The sequence below is a fragment of the Rhinopithecus roxellana genome, chromosome 9 (genome assembly GCF_007565055.1).
Source record: "Rhinopithecus roxellana isolate Shanxi Qingling chromosome 9, ASM756505v1, whole genome shotgun sequence".
In the NCBI taxonomy this organism is placed as follows: domain Eukaryota; kingdom Metazoa; phylum Chordata; class Mammalia; order Primates; family Cercopithecidae; genus Rhinopithecus; species Rhinopithecus roxellana.
Genome location: NC_044557.1, coordinates 114,689,665 through 114,707,396, shown reverse-complemented (window position 1 = coordinate 114,707,396; position 17,732 = coordinate 114,689,665). Strand labels below are relative to the sequence as shown.

Here is a 17,732-nt window from a genome sequence, read left to right as displayed (position 1 = left end):
CTGATCCTCACAATTACCCTATGGGATACAGGCAGGAAAAGCATTAATATTTCTATTTGCAGATGAAGAAACTGAGTTCAAAGTGTGGCTGGGTGTGATGGCTCATGCCTGTAATCCCAGCACTTTGGGAGGCCAAAGGTGGGAGGATTGCTTGAGCCCAAGAGTTTGAGACCAGTCTAGGCAACAAAGTGAGACCCTGTCTCTATAAAAAAAAGAAAGAAAGTAGCCAAAAGCCCCGCCCCAGGTCATTTAGCTAATAAGTTATGATGGTTTTAGTCTACAATTCCCAAATGATAGTCCTAGCATGGACACTGTCTAGCACAGACACTGAAATTACCCTACACAGTAGGAGGAGATAAATATTTTATGAGAGGCACAAACACTATGAAAGTACCACAGCCTTTCTGTTGAGTAAATGGGGGCTTAGAATTAATTAGAGCTGGAATCTCAGAAATCAGCTGGTCTTACCCCTTCATTTACAAATGAATGAAGCAGAGCCCTGGAGGGATGAAGTGATTCTGCCTAAAGTTCCAGAACACATCAGAAGACAGGCTTCTTGCCTGTGCAGTCTCAGAGTTCCAACTCTTCCATCAGGACCTGGCACCTTCCACACAGCTCCCGCCACTGCAATCCCTCCTTTTATTCCAGATAGCCGCTCAGCTCCGGCCAGGTGGAGACCTCATTGCCAGCTCCTGTGTCCCAGCCTGTCTGTGCCTGTCTCTGGATGAATGAATGAGTGAGTGACCAGGTGCCCAGAGAAAGAGATGTGCATTGTGTCCCTGAAATTTGCTTTCAGATGTGAGAGATTTTACATGCGGTGACTTTAACAACCAGAGAGAGGCTGGCCAGTAGAACAATTTAAACAAATGTGCAGACGTTGAACCAAGACTCAGGTGTAGCTCAAACAGATGCCCCGTTTTGCTCTCCACGCATGACTAGGACTCCTAGTCATGGAACTCCACACATGAAAACTCCATGCATGACTAGGACAGCAGCAAATGTAAATTTTCAAGAGTACTATTGGTTACACTTAGAACGGTTCCCCTGTCAACACTTTTGGCGCCATCTCCTTCTTCCCCACTCCCTGCCCCACACCCTACAGCTTAGCAGGACCTGAGCTGAAATGTCTTGTTGGCATCTACAAACTCATGCTCTGGGCATCTCCTTTCCTGGATGGGCACTGGATTGTGTACATTTCAGAGCATTGGGGAGCGGTCAGGATTTTAAATCAGAGTGACCCTGTGCTTATTCCTTTAAACTCCCTACCCTATCCTCAGATTACTTTTCTATAAATAGAATCACCAACATCTGCCTTGTTTACCATGCAAGGGTTGTCGTGAGGCTGAAATGAAACAAAGTTTGTAAATGGGCATTGTAATCAGGAAAGCTTTAAATTGCCTTTGTTCTTAGGTTGAACTCAATGAAACCACACATCTGCCAGGGGCTGAACCATAAGAACTATTTACTAATGCCCTTCCCTGGAACATTGTGCCCTAGAGGTCATGCACATACATATTTTAGGTGAAATACTGTGGGAAGATTTCTGTTACCATGTCAGGGGACAGGAAATAAATTTGATGAAAATTCGACAGCCTTCCATCTCAGTGAAATTTCCAGAGGTTGGGTGGTATGGGTATGTGGAGACAGATATCCCTTCTAAGGTGAAGGATTAGTTGTTGCATCAGGCCCCTCCTAAAACCAAAAAGAAGGCACAATGCCTAGTGGGCTGATTTGGACTTTGGAGGTAACATATTCATCATTGGAGTGTGTATTTCTACTCATTTGCTAAGTGAGCTGAAAAGCTTCCTGTTTGAGTGGGGCCCAGAGCAGGCGAAGGCTCTGCCACAGGTCCAGGCTGCCATGCAAGCTGCTTTGCTGCCTGGGCCATAGGACCCAGCAGATCCAGTGGTGCTTGAGGAGTCAGTGGCAGATAAGGATGCTGTATGGAGCCCTTGGCAGTCCCCTGTAGGTGAATCACAGCATGATCCCTTAGGATTTTGAAGCAGCCCTCCCATTCTCCACAGATAACCACTCTCCTTTTCGGAAACAGCTCTTGACCTTCTACTCAGCCTTGGTGGAGACTAAACACTTAACCATGGGCCACCAAGTGACCAGTGGTCTGAGTCACCAATCATGAACTGGGTGGTAGCTGATCCACTAATCCATAAAGTTGGGTGTGCAGAGCAATACTCCATCATCAAATGGAAGTGGTATATACATGTGATCTGGCCTGAGCAGGCCCTGAAGGCACACGTAAGTTACATAAAGAAGTGGCCCAAATGCCCAGAGGTCCCGCTCCTGCTATCCTATCTTCTCTCTCCCATCCTGCACCTGAGACCTCATGGGGAGTTCTATATGATCAACTGATGGAGGAACAGAAGATTCACCTCGTTTACAGATGGTTCTGCAGGATGTGTAGGTACCACCTGAAAGTGGACAACTGCAGCCCTGCAGCCCCTTCCTGAGACATCCCTGAAGGAGAGTGGGAAAGGGAAAGCCTCCCAGTGGGTAGATCTTTGGGCTGTGAACCTGATTGTTCATTTTACTTGGAAGGAGAAATGGTCAGATGTGTGACTATATACTGATCCATGGGCTGCGGCCAATTGTTTGGCTGGATGGTCAGGGACGTGGAAGGAACACGATTGAAAAACTGGTGACAAGAAGATTTACGGAAGAGGTCTGTGGACAGGCCTCTCCGAAGAGGCAAAAATACTGAAGATATTTGCATCCTATGTGAATCCGCACCAAAGGGTGACCCCAGCAGGAGAGGATTTAATAATCTGGTAGATAGCATGACCTATTCTGTGGATACCAGGCAACCTCCTTCTCCAGCCACCACTGTCATTGCCCAATGGGCTCATGAGCAAAGTGTGCATGGTGGCAGGGATGGAAGTTATCCATGGGCTTAGCAACATGGACTTCCACTCACCAAGGCTGACCCAGCTACAGGCACTGCTAATGCCCACTCTGCTGCAGCAGAAACCAACACTGAGTCTCTGACATGGCACCATTCCCCAGGGTAATCTGCCAGCTACCTGGTGGCAGGTTGATTACACTGGATCATTTCCATCATGGAAAGGGCAATATTTTTACCAGAATAGACGCTTGCCCTGGATATAGATTTGCCTTCCCTGTACACAATGCTTCTGTCAAAACTACCCTCCGTAGACTCACAGAATGTCTTATCCACAGTCACAGTATTCACACAGCATTGCTCCTGACTGAGGAGCTCACTTCACAGCAGACAAAGTGTGGTAATGTGGCATGGAATTCACTGGTCTTATCATGTTCCCACCATCCTGAGGCAGCTGGCTTGATAAAACAGTGGAATGGCCTTTTGAAGACTCAGTTACAGCACCAGCTAGGTGGCAGTACCTTGCGGGGCTTAGGAATGGTTCTCCAGGAGGCTGTATATGCTCTCAATCAGCATCCAATATGTAGCGGTGTTTCTCCCAAAGTCAGACTCACAGGTCCAGAAACCAAGGGGAGTTAATGGCAGTGGCACTCTTATTCTCATACTGGTGACCCACTAGAACATTTTTGCTTCCTCTTCCTATCTTATGTTCTGCTGAGATAGAGGTCTAGTTCCAAAGGGAGGAATGCTGCCACCAGGTGACACAACCATGATTCCATTGAACAGGAAGTTAAGACTGCCACCTGGCCACTTTGGGCTCCTCATGCCTCTGAATCAACAAGCAAAACAGAGAGTTTCTGTGCTGGTGTGGGTGACTGGATCCTGACTGCCAAGGGGAAATTGGACTACTACTCCACAATGGAAGTAAGGAAGGGGATGTCTGGAATACAGGAGATCCTGTGGGGTGTCCCATAGTATTACCAAGCCCTGTGATTAAGGTCAATGGAATATTCAACAATCCCACCCAGGTAGAAATACTATAGTCCAGACCCTTCAGGGGGGAAGGTTTAGATCACCCCAGCAGGTAAAGAGCCAGGACCAGATGAGGGGCTTGCTGAAGACAAAGGGAATACAGAAGGTGGGGAGTGGAAGAAGGTGGTGATGAATACCAGCTACAACCATGTGACCAATGACAGCAACAAGGACTGTCATGGTTATGGTATGTCCTCCTTATATTTTATTTTATTTCTCCATTCGGACATTCTGAATGTAATCAATCTTCCTTATTTTTTAATGAATATGTCTGTGTGTGTGTGTACAGCCAACAATTTTGTCTTCTGTCTTGTCTTATTCCCTTATTGTGTAAAATACCATGTATCTACTTTATAGTATAGTTAAATATTGTTAACTTTACATCATATTATTTAAGTTACAGGGTATAAACAAAAGAATAAAATTCACTCAAGCACTTTAACTCCTCTTCAGGGGAAAGTGTGTGTGTGTGTGTTTGGTTGTACACAGGAGAGTTGTATCACATTAGGTGGAATTATGACCTTACTGTTGTCTTTATTTGGAGATTAAGTGTGGTTTAAGGAGATGTGTACAGGTGCCAACTTGACAAGGGGTGGGCTTGTGATGGTTAATTTTATGTGTCACTTTGACTAGGTCAGATACTTGGTCAAATATAATTCTGGGGCCTTTCTTGTGAGGGTGCTTTAGGATAAGATTAACATTTAAATAGGTAGCCTGCGTCAAGCAGATTGCCCTCCCTCATGTAGGCGGCCTCATCTAATCAGTTGAAGGCCTGAATAGAACAAAGAGCTGAGCCTCCCCCAAGTAAGAGGGAATTCTTCCTGCGTGATGGTCTTCAAACTGGAACATCAGCTCTGCAGATTTTGGACTTGCCAGCCTTTCTAATTACAGGAGCCAATACCTTATAATATCCATCTATCCATCTATCTCTATCATTATCTATCTATCTATCTATCTATCTATCTATCTATCTATCTATCTACCTACCTATCTATATCTATCATCTATCTAACTCATCTCTATCTATCATCTCTATTTCTATCACCTCTCTCTCTCTCTCTCTCCTATTGATTCTGTTTCTCTGGATCTATCTATCTATCTATCTGTCTATCTATCTATCTATCTATCTATCTATCTATCTATCTATCATCTATCTCTATATGTTATTGATTACTTCTCTGGATCTATCTATCTATCTATCTATCTATCTATCTATCTATCTATCTATCTCATGTCTATCTCTTTATCTCTATCCTATCTATCTATCTATCTATCTATCTATCTATCTATCATCTATCTCTATATGTTATTGATTACTTCTCTGGATCTATCTATCTATCTGTCTATCTATCTCATGTCTATCTCTTTATCTCTATCCTATCTATCTATCTATCTATCTCTATCATATCTGTCTATCATCTATCTCTATACACTGTTGATTCTTTTTCTCTGGATCAATCAATCAATCAATCTATGTATCTATCCATCTATCTATACACTATTGATTCTGTTTCTCTGGATCTATCTATCTATCTATCTATCTATCTATCTATCTATCTCATGTCTATCTCTTTATCCTATCTCTCTCTCTCTCTCTCTCTCTCTCTATCATATCTATCATCTATCTCTATATACTATTGATTCTGTTTCTCTGGGTCAATCAATCAATCTATATCTATCCATCTATCTATACACTATTGATTCTGTTTCTCTGGATCTATCTATCTATCTATCTATCTATCTATCTATCTCTATACACTATTGATTCTTTTCTCTGGATCTATCTATCTATCATCTCTATACACTATTGATTCTGTTTCTCTGGGTCTATCTCTTTCTCTCTCTCTACACTATTGATTCTGTTTCTGTGGATCTCTCTGTCTCTCTCATACACTGTTGATTCTGTTTCTCTGGAGAACCTTGATAAATATGGAAGACATGAAGCAGATGAGAGTAGAAGAGTGTGTCAGAGTGACAGCCTCCTGGGCAGAGGGTTGGGTGGTTGGGAGCATTAATGAGGGGGTGGGAAGGGAGAAAAAAAGAGGAGACAGTTTTCAAAACACAAGATCTGCTTATTTCTCTATTAGGACATGGTTAAACAAATCTAAATATAAAAGTCCAGATTTGTGTAATAGGCAAAGTTAGAAGCCATAATATCTTTACAAAAGAGGTTTGCAAGGATGTTCTTTTCCTTTTTTTTCCCCTTTTCTCTCTTTTTTTTTTTTTTCAGAAGAGGACTCACTCTGTCTCCCAGGCTGCAGTGGTGCAATCATAGCTCACTGTAGCCTCGACCTCCTGGGCTCAAGTGATCCTTCTGCCTCAGCTTCCCAAGCAGCTAGGAGTATAGGTACACACCACCATGCCTGGCTAATGCAAGGACATTTCTTAAAGCTGCCTATTGCTCTAGGCATTTGCTATAGGATTGTGTTAGCCCACTAGTACTTTGCCTAAAACCAGGTACTTCTGTGTCCAGCAAGATCACCAAGCTTCAGTGGAAGCTTTGTAGCAGCCCTACCTGGACCCAGCTCTTACCTCGTAGGATGGTGACGTTGCGAAGGATTTCTCCATGCTGCGTGTCCACCGCCTTCATCTCCTCCACGATCATGGAGAGGTTCCGGACGTTGAGGTCCAGCCGGGCACTGAGCAGGCTGAAGCGCTCTCGGAGCAGGTCTGTGGTGCCCAGCATGATGGAGACAGACTTGTTCAGGTAGTAGAGCTCCTCGGCATGGGTGTGGAAGCCCAGCGTGCAGGAGAGCCGCACGTCATCCAGGTACTTCAGCATGCTGTGCACGTGGCTGTCAGTGGCATTGATGTTGGTGAAGATGGTGCCAATTTCAATCTCATGAGAAGCCATGCGTCCTTCCAGAGACTCAAACCTCTCCACGGTGCGGTTCTGGGCGTAGTGGGTGTGGTACTGAAGATCATGCATGTTCTCCTCATGGTCATCCAGGAAGGACGAGATGTTATCCAGCTGCAGCTGCAAGCCCATGACCTGGAGTACCAGGTCATGCATGCTCTCGGAGTTCTGGCTGATGCGCTGTGAGGAGGCCCCCAGGGTGGCCTGGATGTTCTTGACTGCTTCTCCGGTCTTGGTGGAGGTGGTACGCAGGCCACTGAAGAGCCGGGTGTAGTTCTGCCAGTCGGTGACAATCTTCTGGAGGGTCAGGGTCTCCTCATCCGTCTTCCGCTGGATCCCATGGATCCACTCGGAAGTCTGCCCCACGGTGAAGTTGATCTGGTGCACTGCAGCCTTGACATCGTAGCACTCCTGGGTGAGGTCCTTCAGAGAGAGGTCCAGGCCAGCTGTGGTGGCCTGCCAGCCTCTCACCTGGGCCAGGAAGAGCCCCAGAGACTGGTTAACTTGGTGGATGGAGAAGGAGCAACTGCCCATCTCCTGGGAGATCTGCCTGCTGGTGGTGGAGAGCACCTCCTGCGCCTGCAAGGTCTGGTCCAGCTGCACCTCCTGAGCCAGAAGCAGCTTCTGAATTCCCTCCAGCTCCTCTTGCAGTTTTCGGATCTCTGGCCCCAGCTGCCCAGCTTCATGGCAGAAAGAGCAGTTGTTCAGGGCTTTCGGATCTTTAGGGGAAAGGGACAACAGTTTGAGTTGCTGAAGGACCATGGTACGACGCTTCCTCTTTAAATTAAATATTTCAGAGCATAAGGAATTGGTAAGTAGCTTCCCAAACCTGCTTCCTTCCTGAAGTCCTGTTATGAATCCCTTCTTGGAAAAGCCTTGCCACCTCTATGGAATCTCACTTTTACCAACTGTCTTGACTCTGATCTGAAGTCATTTAGGACGTTTTCTCCTCCTCACCACCAAATTTTCAAGAATATATCTTCTTAATTTTTCTTAGGCGACCAGGAACTTCCCATTTAAATTTGATTTAAAAATTTCTCCCAATATTTGTATATCTGTTATCTTATTCAATCCTCTTACAATAATAAATTTGCAGAGAAGGTGGCACAGGGATTTTTGACTTGTGACTCAAGAGGAACGAGGCACAGAGAAGTGGCTTGGCAAATAGCCACATATATTGGTGCCAGACCAGAACCTTCTATTTGAGTCAGAGAAGAAGACCCCTGTAAACCCTTCTATCATTGCTTCTTCTGTCTCATTCTCTCTTAGATTGTTCCAGGTTAAAGCAGGGGATAAACAACATCAAGAATTGTGGCATGACCTAAGCAAATTAACAGAAGAACAGAAAACCAAAGACCACATGCTCTCACTTATAAGTGGGAGCAAGATTGAATATATGTAGACCCTGGGTGCGGTGGCTCACACCTGTAATCCCAGCACTTTGGGAGGCTGAGGAGGGCAGATCACAAGGTCAGGAGATGGAGACCATCCTGGCTAACATGGTGAAACCCCATCTCTACTAAAAATACAAAAAATTAGCCAGGCGAGGTGGTGGGCGCCTGTAGTCCCAGCTACTCGGGAGGCTGAGACAGGAGAATGGCGTGAACCCGGGAGGCAGAGCTTGCAGTGAGCCAAGATCGCACCACTGCACTCCAGCCTACGTGACAGAGCAAGACTCCATCTCAAAAAAAAAAAAAAAAAAAAAAAAAAAAAAAAAAAAAATGGCAACAACAGACATTGGGGCATACTAGCTGGGGGATGGGGGAGGAACTATGGACTGAAAAACCACCTACTGGGTACCTAGGCTCACTACCTGGGTGATGTGATCATTCCTGCCCCAAACCTCAGTGTGACACAATATAACCAAGTAACAAACCTGCACATGGATCCCTTAATCTATAACAAGAGTTCAAATTATAGAAATAAACAAATAGATGGCACATATTTTAAAAAATAAAAAAGAAAAGAATTGTGGCACAGCTTAAGGCAATGGCGAGGAAAGGGTTGACCTGGCAGGAGGTTTTGCAAGGTCTTGAAACTCTCATCATTTCAGATGCATGAGGCCATTTTGGGAATGGATGATCTTTGGTTTCCTTCTCTGCCTGCAGACTCTGGCTAGATCTGTGCTCCACCCAGAATCCCCTGCTCCAGTCCTGGGAGTATCCCAGAGTAGCAGCCCTCCTCCAGGGGATGGAGAACCAGCTAGGGAGGGAGCAGGGAGGCGGGGATGTCCTCTGTGCCTAGAAGGCTGGTAAAGGTTGCTTGGCGCTGGAGCACTGTGACATGGGGAGGGCACCCTTGCCCTACCCTGATGATCACTGCATCACAGTCATCAGCTCATCTACTTACCCAGGCCCTGGAGATTTTTCTGCATTAACACAAGTTTCTTGTCATAAATAGACTGGGTCAAGGAGATGTCTTCAGAGAGAGAGTCCACTTTTCTAAAAACTGTAGGGAAAACAGATGAGAAGCTGGGGCAGAAAAACAGCAGTCATTCCTTGAGAAGTCATCTTTATCAGCCCCTCTGCAACCAAAACCTTTCACCCTTCTCCTCTCAGGCTTCTTCATGGCGGTTAGGGAAGATACTTCTTATGGCCAGAGTTTGCCACAAGGCCCTGTAGAAACATAATCACTCACCCCATACCCCACATTTTACAAATAGGACCTGATCATAGAATGAAACAGGGAAAATTCAGAAAAAAATATTTTTTAAAAAATTATTCTTATTCCTACCACCCAAAGATTGCTACCATCAGTGTCTTCATGTATTTCTTCTAGTTTTGTTTACACTGGTAACCATTCTTCAGCTACACAGATATATGCAGTGCTCTCCCCTTACCTGCAGGGGATAATTCCAAGACCCCCAGTGGATGCCTGAAACCTCAGAGTATGGAAGCCTATATATACTATGTGTTTTCCCATACACATACCTCAGATCAGGTTTAATTTATATATTAGGCCTAGTAAGAGATTAACAACAGCTACTAATAAAATAGAACTATTAGAACAATATGCTATAATAAAAGTTATATAAATATGGTCTCTGTGTCTCTGAGAATATCTTATTGTACCATACTCACCCTTCTTCTTGTGCTGACATGAGATGACACCATGCCTATGTGAAGAGATGCAGTGAGGTGAATGACATAGGCATCGTGACTTAGTGTTGGGCTACTACTGACCTTGACCATATGTCAGAAGGGGGATCATCAAGCTGTGATGTTGCCGATTGACCTCGGGTAACTGGAACTGCAGATAAGCAGGAACTGTTGTACTTTCTTAGGCAACAAAAGCAAAACTGGGATGTTCTGAACATCTCGTCTGTTTTCTTTGATGTTGCTTTATCGGTATCATGTCATGGATATTTTTTCCATCCAGGGTTAAATCACTTGAAAATCATTACTTTTGGTATCTGCATGGCACTCTATATAAATAATACAGCAATTAGGTATGAATCCCCTACTGTTGGGGACACTTAAAGTACCTCCTCTTCTGAGCTCATAAATAAAACTTGATATATAAATATAAGTAACGCTTAATTCTGGAAATAATCCTTATATGTGATGGTTGTGTGTATATGATAATTCTCTTGGGATAAATTGCTTAAAGTAGAATTATGGGACCCAAGGGTATTAACATTTTTGAAGTCCTTGATACAAGCTGCCAAACGGCTGCCCAGAAAATGTTATACCAATTTATAGCCCACGGGCAGCCTTGCACTCTAGTAAGGGGGCCATGTTGGCCAGTGGTTAGAGCACGTCTTGGCAGTAGCAGGACGCCTGGCTTTTTCCAGTGGGTGCCTGAATGGGCCTGGTAGTGAGGAAGGGCTCAGCAAGATGTTTCCCACAGATCCTCTTAAGAGGAAGTACAAGGGGAAAGAATTAGCACCACCAAGAGCACTGAGTAACACAGCTTCTAGTCCTAGTTTACATCACCAATTGTTGGGTGACTTTGGGCAAGTCAGTTACCCTTTCCTGAGCTCAATTCAATCACACATAAAACAGAAATGTGGAGCTTGATGACTCTGAGGCTCTCATCAGCGCCAAAATTCTATGCTTTCAAATTATTTGGAATCTCCAGGCTCCAGTTAATATTGTACATCTCAGAGCTGTCAAGAGATTTACTTAATTAGTAACAGCGACATGCTGAGAGAGTTTGGGAATAAGCACATGCTGTTACATGAGACAAGCACTTTACAGTTTATAATAGTTATTATTCCATTTGAGCCTCCCTACAATTAAGATTTCATGCATAGATGAACAAAGATACAGAGAGACTGGGTGACTTTGATTCCTATTCCTATGCTTCATTAAGTCTACTTCCAAGCCAACAGCCAAGGCTCAGTCCACTCCATGTAATTCATTCACCTGTTCATTTCTTTTTTCTTTTTTTTTTTTTGTGAGATGGAGTCTTGCTCTGTCACCCAGGCTGGAATGCAGTGGTGTGATCATGGCTCACTGCAGCCTCAATCTCCTGGGCTCAAGTGATTATCCCAGCCCAGCCTCCTAAGTGGTCGGGACTACTGGCATATGCCACCATGCCCAGTCAATTTTCAATTTTTTTTAAATTGAAATGAGTGGGGTCTCACTGTGTTGCCCAGGCTGGCCTCGAAATCCTGAGCTCAAGTGATCCTCCCACCTTGGCCTCCCAAGGTGCTGGGGTTACAGACATGAGCCACTGCACCTGGCCTTGCTTATTTCTTCATTGTGCATTTCATGCTTAAAAATTATAAATTTCTTTTTAAGCCATTTTACTTACTTTTTAGACATGATTTTTCTTTATCCTTATAAAATTATGTTTATAATGTAGACAATATGGCAAATAGTACTTATATATCACTTATAAATAAATAGGTGTATTTTGGAGGTGTGACTCTATCGAATTTTTCTTTTCCAACATTTAATTTAAAAATTTCTCAAACAATAAAAGGACTTGTACAGTGAAGACCTATGTGCCTATCGCCTAGATTCTACAAGTAGCATTTTTCCGTATTTATTTTATATTCATCCATCTCTTTCACCCATTCATCAATCCATGTAAATTTTTGGATGCATTTCAAATGAATTTTTTACTGATGGGATGCACGGTCAAAAAAGTTTAGAGATCACTGCTCTAAACCAGGGGGTGGCAAATTACGGCCTGCAGGTGAAATCCAGTCCAATGCCTGATTTACAGGAGTTGCCACCCCTATTCATTTACAGACTGCTTGGGGCTGCTTTTGCTCTGCGATAAGTCTGGTTGTGACAAAGATCGTATGTAACCTGAAAAGCCTAAAATATTTACTATGTAGCCTTTTACAGAAAAATATGGCCATAATCAGCTCTAGATTATAAACTCCATGAAGGCTGGGTCTGTGTTTTACTAAGCAGTATACTGCCTAGTGTAGAATATAGTTCTTGGCCCCCTGTATGCTCTTGATTTAAAAAAAAAATACTTGATTAAAATGAACAGAGTTGGTTTGTAGTGTCTGCTGACTGATTTTCCCAATCCTCTGGACTTTGGTCACAATCCTGGTTGTAAAGCATTGACCAGTCTATTCACACACTCACACACACACCATATACACACACACACATACTTTACCAATCTATAGTCATTCTTTCAACAGATATTATTGGGCACCTGCCATTTAGGCCAGGATGGTGCCAATACTGATCTAGGGACTTGGGATACCCAAGCTGGAGGCAAAAACAAAAAAGGAAACCCAAAGTTCTCCCATGGTTCACAAACACGCACTCCTCACCCCGGTTCTTCTGATCCTCTGTCCATTCACTCTGGATCTTGGGGCAAATCCTGTCCCCTCCCCAGGACTGTTCCCTCCCACGAGGAGTAGGGCCAGCCTCCCGCTCCGGCCTGCCAGGCTGACTCATGGATGTTATGCACTGTAACAGTGTCTCACATTCTGTCGTCCTCTCGGAAACTCTTTAGTGCCTACGCTCTTCTCTGGGCCCGACCCTACTGGTTCTTGGAGCTTTGATAATGGCCCCAGGTCCCTTGGGTGCTGTGAGCTGAGGCCCTAAAAGGGGTGGCCAGAAATCTTGACAAGTTCTCTGACAGCAAGTTTGCGGCCTCTGATAGGCAGACCGTGGCTCCTTCCCGCTTCTGGCCTGGGATTTTGGCCACTTTCTGAAAGGCCAAACCCTGCGAACTGATTTAGCAGAGACAGGCGGTGAGGGGCTTGGGAAGTTCTGAAACACTTGGTCCTTGAATCTAGCTGTACATTGGAACCCTTGAGGGGATTTATAAATGACTAAGGCCTGGGTCCTACCCAGAGATTTTGATTTAATTCATCTGGAGAGAGTGGAGGAGGGTACTCTGGCACTAGTATTTTTAAATGCTTTCCAAGGGAGTCCAGTATCCCCTGACAAGAGGGAAGAACCACGCCCCTTGATGGTGAAATGTAATTGATGCAACTCATTGTTCCCAGTGCCTGGCACAGAGCAGGTGCTCAGCTTGTGTTGGATTAATTAATGCCTTCGGATTACTGGAAGACGACTTGTGTCTATTCAAATCATTAGTATGCTGGCCTCTTGCCTTCAAGCTAAGAAGGCTGGTAACTGAATATCTCCAGCCAGGGCCAGGACGAGGCGCCTCTCCTTAGGGATGTGCTCAGGCTCAGGCTCTGCATGAGAGCAGGGGCGCCCCCTCGGAGCCTCGACTGCCTCTCCCTACTCCCGGCTTTGTTTCTAAAATCTAGTAGATTGTAACAAACAAATCTACCAGAGCCTGGATTTTCAAAGTTTGAAGCTAAGTGTGGAATGGGATTGCACTCTTAGCACTCTTAGTGAAATGGGATTACAAACACCACATTTGTTGTAACCAGTTTACCACAATCTGTCAGCATCTGGAAGGCAGAAGTGACCTACCTCTGGCTGTGTGCTGTGACCTAGGTCAACTACTACAAACCCTAATGTGTATGAGAAGAACCAAACCTCAGATCCCTGGGTCTCACCTGCAGGACCCCCCAGATTCCTTGGTCTCAGCAGGTCTGGCTGAGGGAGACCCAGGAATTTGCATTTTAACAAATACTGGAGGTGAAATTGCTGCAGGTAGGCATCCAGCCTCACTTTGAGAAACACCCACACAGACCATGAAAGGGGGCTTAGAAGTCACTCAATCCAGTGATCTCAATCCTGGGTGAACAACGGAACCATCAGGAGAGTTGAAAGATACTGAATTAATTCCACGATTGGGGTGAGGCCCAGACATTGATATTCTTTTTTTTTTTTTTTTTTTTTGAGATGGAGTCTCGCTCTGTCACCCAGGCTGGAGTGCAGTGGCTGGATCTCAGCTCACTGCAAGCTCTGCCTCCCGGGTTCACCCCATTCTCCTGCCTCAGCCTCCCGAGTAGCTGGGACTACAAGCGCCCGCCACTTCGCCCGGCTAGTTTTTTGTATTTTTTAGTAGAGACGGGGTTTCACCATATTAGCCAGGATAGTCTCGATCTCCTGACCTCGTGATCCGCCCGTCTCGGCCTCCCAAAGTGCTGGGATTACAGGCGTGAGCCACCGCGCCCGGCCTACGTCGATATTCTTTAAAGCTCCAAGGTGGCTCTAACGTGGAGCTTAAACTGAGAAGCACTGACCTGGTTGTATCATCTCATTACTACCACTGGGAAAGCAGGGGTCCCCAGAGGTGGGTGCCTTCCTCAAGGCCACAGAGCTTGTCAGTTGTTAGTGTCTGCAGTTTGGATTAGGCATAGAGATCCCCTAGCCAGGAAGATGCTTGCTCTGGGCCTGGGATACAGATATGAAGTGTTTGTCTTTGCAGGGGAGCTTTTGGTGCTGGATTCCTGACCAGACACCCCACTACAGCCCAGGGTGGGCAAGCCCTGGACTCACCCAGAGAGGCCAACACAGCCACAGCCACCAGGAGCAGGGCCAGGAAGAGGTAAAGAATCCTCACTGATGTGTGCAAAGACAGGTTCTTCTGGCAGCGGCTGCAGCGGGGCCCTGGCCGGCCTGTAGGGGACACAAGGAGACAATGGCTTAGGCCAGTGGCCCAGGCCAGAGCTGAAGGGTCAGTTGCATATTCCTGCTCTGGCCTGTGTCATCACATTTAAACCAGGCTCAGAAGGGGAGCTGTTCTCGACCCTCATTCTCTACCTGTCCTACCACCTTTCTCTAGGTGCTGGCGCTTTCTGGAATGCAGGAGACCGAGTCAGGACTTCAAAGAACAGCTCCCATCACTACCATCATCCTCTCTCCATGGCATCTTCGTTTGGCCCATGGGGAGGGGAAACATCTCTTCCCTCTCCATTGGTCCTACTGATGACCCACAAGATGAGCAGCCAGCCTGAGACCCCACTAAGTGACCAACTTGTCTGGGCTTGCTCAGGACCTTCTGGGTTTTAGCACTGAAAGTCTCCTGTCGCGGGAGCTCCTCAGCATGGTGCAAATCATCCTGGTTTGCTAAGATTGTCTAGGTTTTAAAACTGAGTCTGCAGGGTGCAGTGGCTCATGCCTGTAATCCCAGCACTTTAGGAGGCTGAGACAGGGGGATCACTTGAGCTGAGGAGTTTGAGGCCAGCCTGGGCAACCTAGCAAGATCCCATCTCTATTTTAAAAAATAAAAAAGAAAATGGAAAGCCCCAAACCCTGGGAATCTCCTCAGTCTCTGGCAAACCAGAATGTTGGTTACCAGTCCCCAAACTTTTCAGGGAACCAGAAGTTCTACTGGAAACCAAACAAATAGCCACAGTCTACCAGTGGAGTTACTGGTATGGAGGAAGGAGCGAGCCAGATGTTCCTGAATATGCAGGCAGGTGGCCAACACCCAGTGGGAATGCAGTGATGGCCCAGCTGCAAATTTCTAAGGTGAATTCAACTGTAGCCACACATTCTGAGTACTAGGATGCTTAAAAATCCTGATGCCCAGATCCCACTCCAGGCCAAACAAACAGGAATTTCCAAGGGTTGGTCTCATGCATCCACGGGTGATTGTAATGAAGAGCCAAGGTTGAGAACAACTGCTCTAATCTGCACCAAAGCACTGATAGGCCCCACTCCAAACAGCGGTTCAGGTAGCATGGGACACAATGAAGGGCACAACTCTGGGCCAGCTAGAAGACAGGCCCCAGGGACAGGGTATGTAGCTCTGGGAGATGGCAGACATCCCTGATGGGTCTCAGGAGGAGCCCAGGAGACAGGTGGCACTTGTGTCAAGCTTTGATTTCAGGCCAAGCGCAGTGGCTCACACCTGTAAACCCAGCAATTTGGGAGGCTGAGATGGGCTGATCACTTGAGACCAGGAGTTTGAGACCAGCCTGGGCAATATAGCAAGACCACTGTATCTACAAAAAATAAAAAAATTCATCCAGGCATGGTGGTGTGTGCCTATAGTCACAGCTATTTGGGAGGCTGAGGTGGGAGGATCACTTGAGCCCAGGAATTTGAGGCTGCAGTGATCTATGGTTGTACCACTCATACCAGCCTGGGTGACACAGCAAAACCATTTCTTTAAGAAAAAAAATTCTAAACTCCTTTGACTTCATTGGTACTGCACCCCCAGGGCCATGAACTCTGCCCTTTAACCATCCACGAAGCAGTGCGGAAAGGACACCCAGGCTTTTGAAACCACCTAAAGCGACACATCTCTCACTGGCTTGGGGATGGAGACAGGTATCTCTCAGCCCACAGTGGAGATCAGGGGCAGCCCAGAGTCCTTACCCTTCTGGGTGCACGGGAAGCTTGGCATGTCCTCGTCATCACCCACCAGGTCCTCTTCTGTAACGCACAAGGCATCTCCATCGCCACCGGCCGACCTCACTATAACGGAACCAGTGCTGTCAGATCCAGAGCCCTCCCAGCCCTCTCCAGCAGCCCCTTTTATTTACCAGTCCCCACGTCCCGTGCCCACCTCTACCCCTGAGCCAGCTCGCTGAGCTCCAGGTGGCCTGATGTAAGCTGCAAAAAGGGGGTGGACGTAGGAGTCAGGTGGCTGAGGAGCTGGGATGTCCTGCCCCTCTGGGTAAGGAGAGCTCCCCATTTCCCAAATGCTGGGAAAGACAGATGGGCCAGCACAGCGCCTGCTCTCTCTACAGCTTGTTGAAACCCCTGGAGGTGGAGTAAGGAGAAATAAGAGCTGGCTGCTTGCTATGGCTTAGTGTCCTTCTATTCCCCAACACTTGGTCACCGAAGCAGAATTCCTCTTCTCCAGGGACAAGGCTGAATCTGGCCCCAGCATAGTCCCCACCAAGACTCTGCCTCCAGTATAGCTGGGAGGAGGCTGTGAAGAGGAGGAGGCCAGAGGGAGGAGGAGACAGGATGGGCGCAGATCCCTGCCTCACACAATCTCACCCAGGACCCACCAAGTGTCAAGGGGCCTTGGGCGGAGCAGGTCTCCTGTCAGAGGCTGATTCGGTGCTTATTCCCTGGGACAATACGGTACCTAACTAAGACCTAAATGATGTATCCCTCACTCAGAAGATTCCTCTAGTTCCCCAGACACCCTTCACCTCCCACTCCTTGTAAGTAAGACCTGGCCTTTTCCTTCCTTCCTTCCTTCCTTCCTTCTTTCCCTTCTTTCCTCCCTCCTTTCCTCCCTCCTTTCCTTAATTCTTTGCTTCCCTTTCTTCCTTCCTTTCCTTCCCTTTCTTTCCTTTCTTCCCTACTTTCCTCCCTCCTTTCCTTCTCTCTCCCTCCCTCCCTCCCTCTCTCCCTTCCTCCCTCCCTCCCTCCTCTCTCTCATCCTTTTTCTCTCTCCTCCCTCTCACTCTCTTTCTCTCCCTCCCTCCTTCTGTCTTCCCTCTCCCTCACTTTCTTTCTATCCCTCCCTCCCTCCTTTCTTTCTCTCTGTCTCTCTCTCTTCCCTCTCTCTCTCTTTCTCTCTTTATTTGCTTGTTTTTTGGGGTCCTTAAGGATTCTCTGCTTCTTTCATCTTTAGCTATGCACTTAGCAGTATGCCTGTAGTTTATTTAATGCCTACATTTTATAGCCCGAGAATATTTTAAGTTGGTAATACTAGAAGTAGAAGCTTCAAGTTTTGCTT

General features: G+C 46.2%; 1 protein-coding gene across 2 annotated transcripts in view; it reads right to left on the bottom strand.

Annotated features, from left to right (window-relative positions):
* Window positions 1-17,732, bottom strand: part of SCARA3 (scavenger receptor class A member 3) — a 39,035-nt gene that overhangs the window by 6,881 nt on the left and 14,422 nt on the right. For both annotated transcript variants that reach the window (XM_010378117.2, XM_010378116.2), the window contains exons 2-5: window positions 16,412-16,510; window positions 14,585-14,704; window positions 9,093-9,191; window positions 6,419-7,462 (exon numbers count right to left, since the gene is read on the bottom strand). In XM_010378117.2, coding sequence (XP_010376419.1) covers window positions 6,419-7,462; window positions 9,093-9,191; window positions 14,585-14,704; window positions 16,412-16,510 — 1,362 coding nt within the window. The remainder of the gene's footprint in view (window positions 1-6,418; window positions 7,463-9,092; window positions 9,192-14,584; window positions 14,705-16,411; window positions 16,511-17,732) is intronic.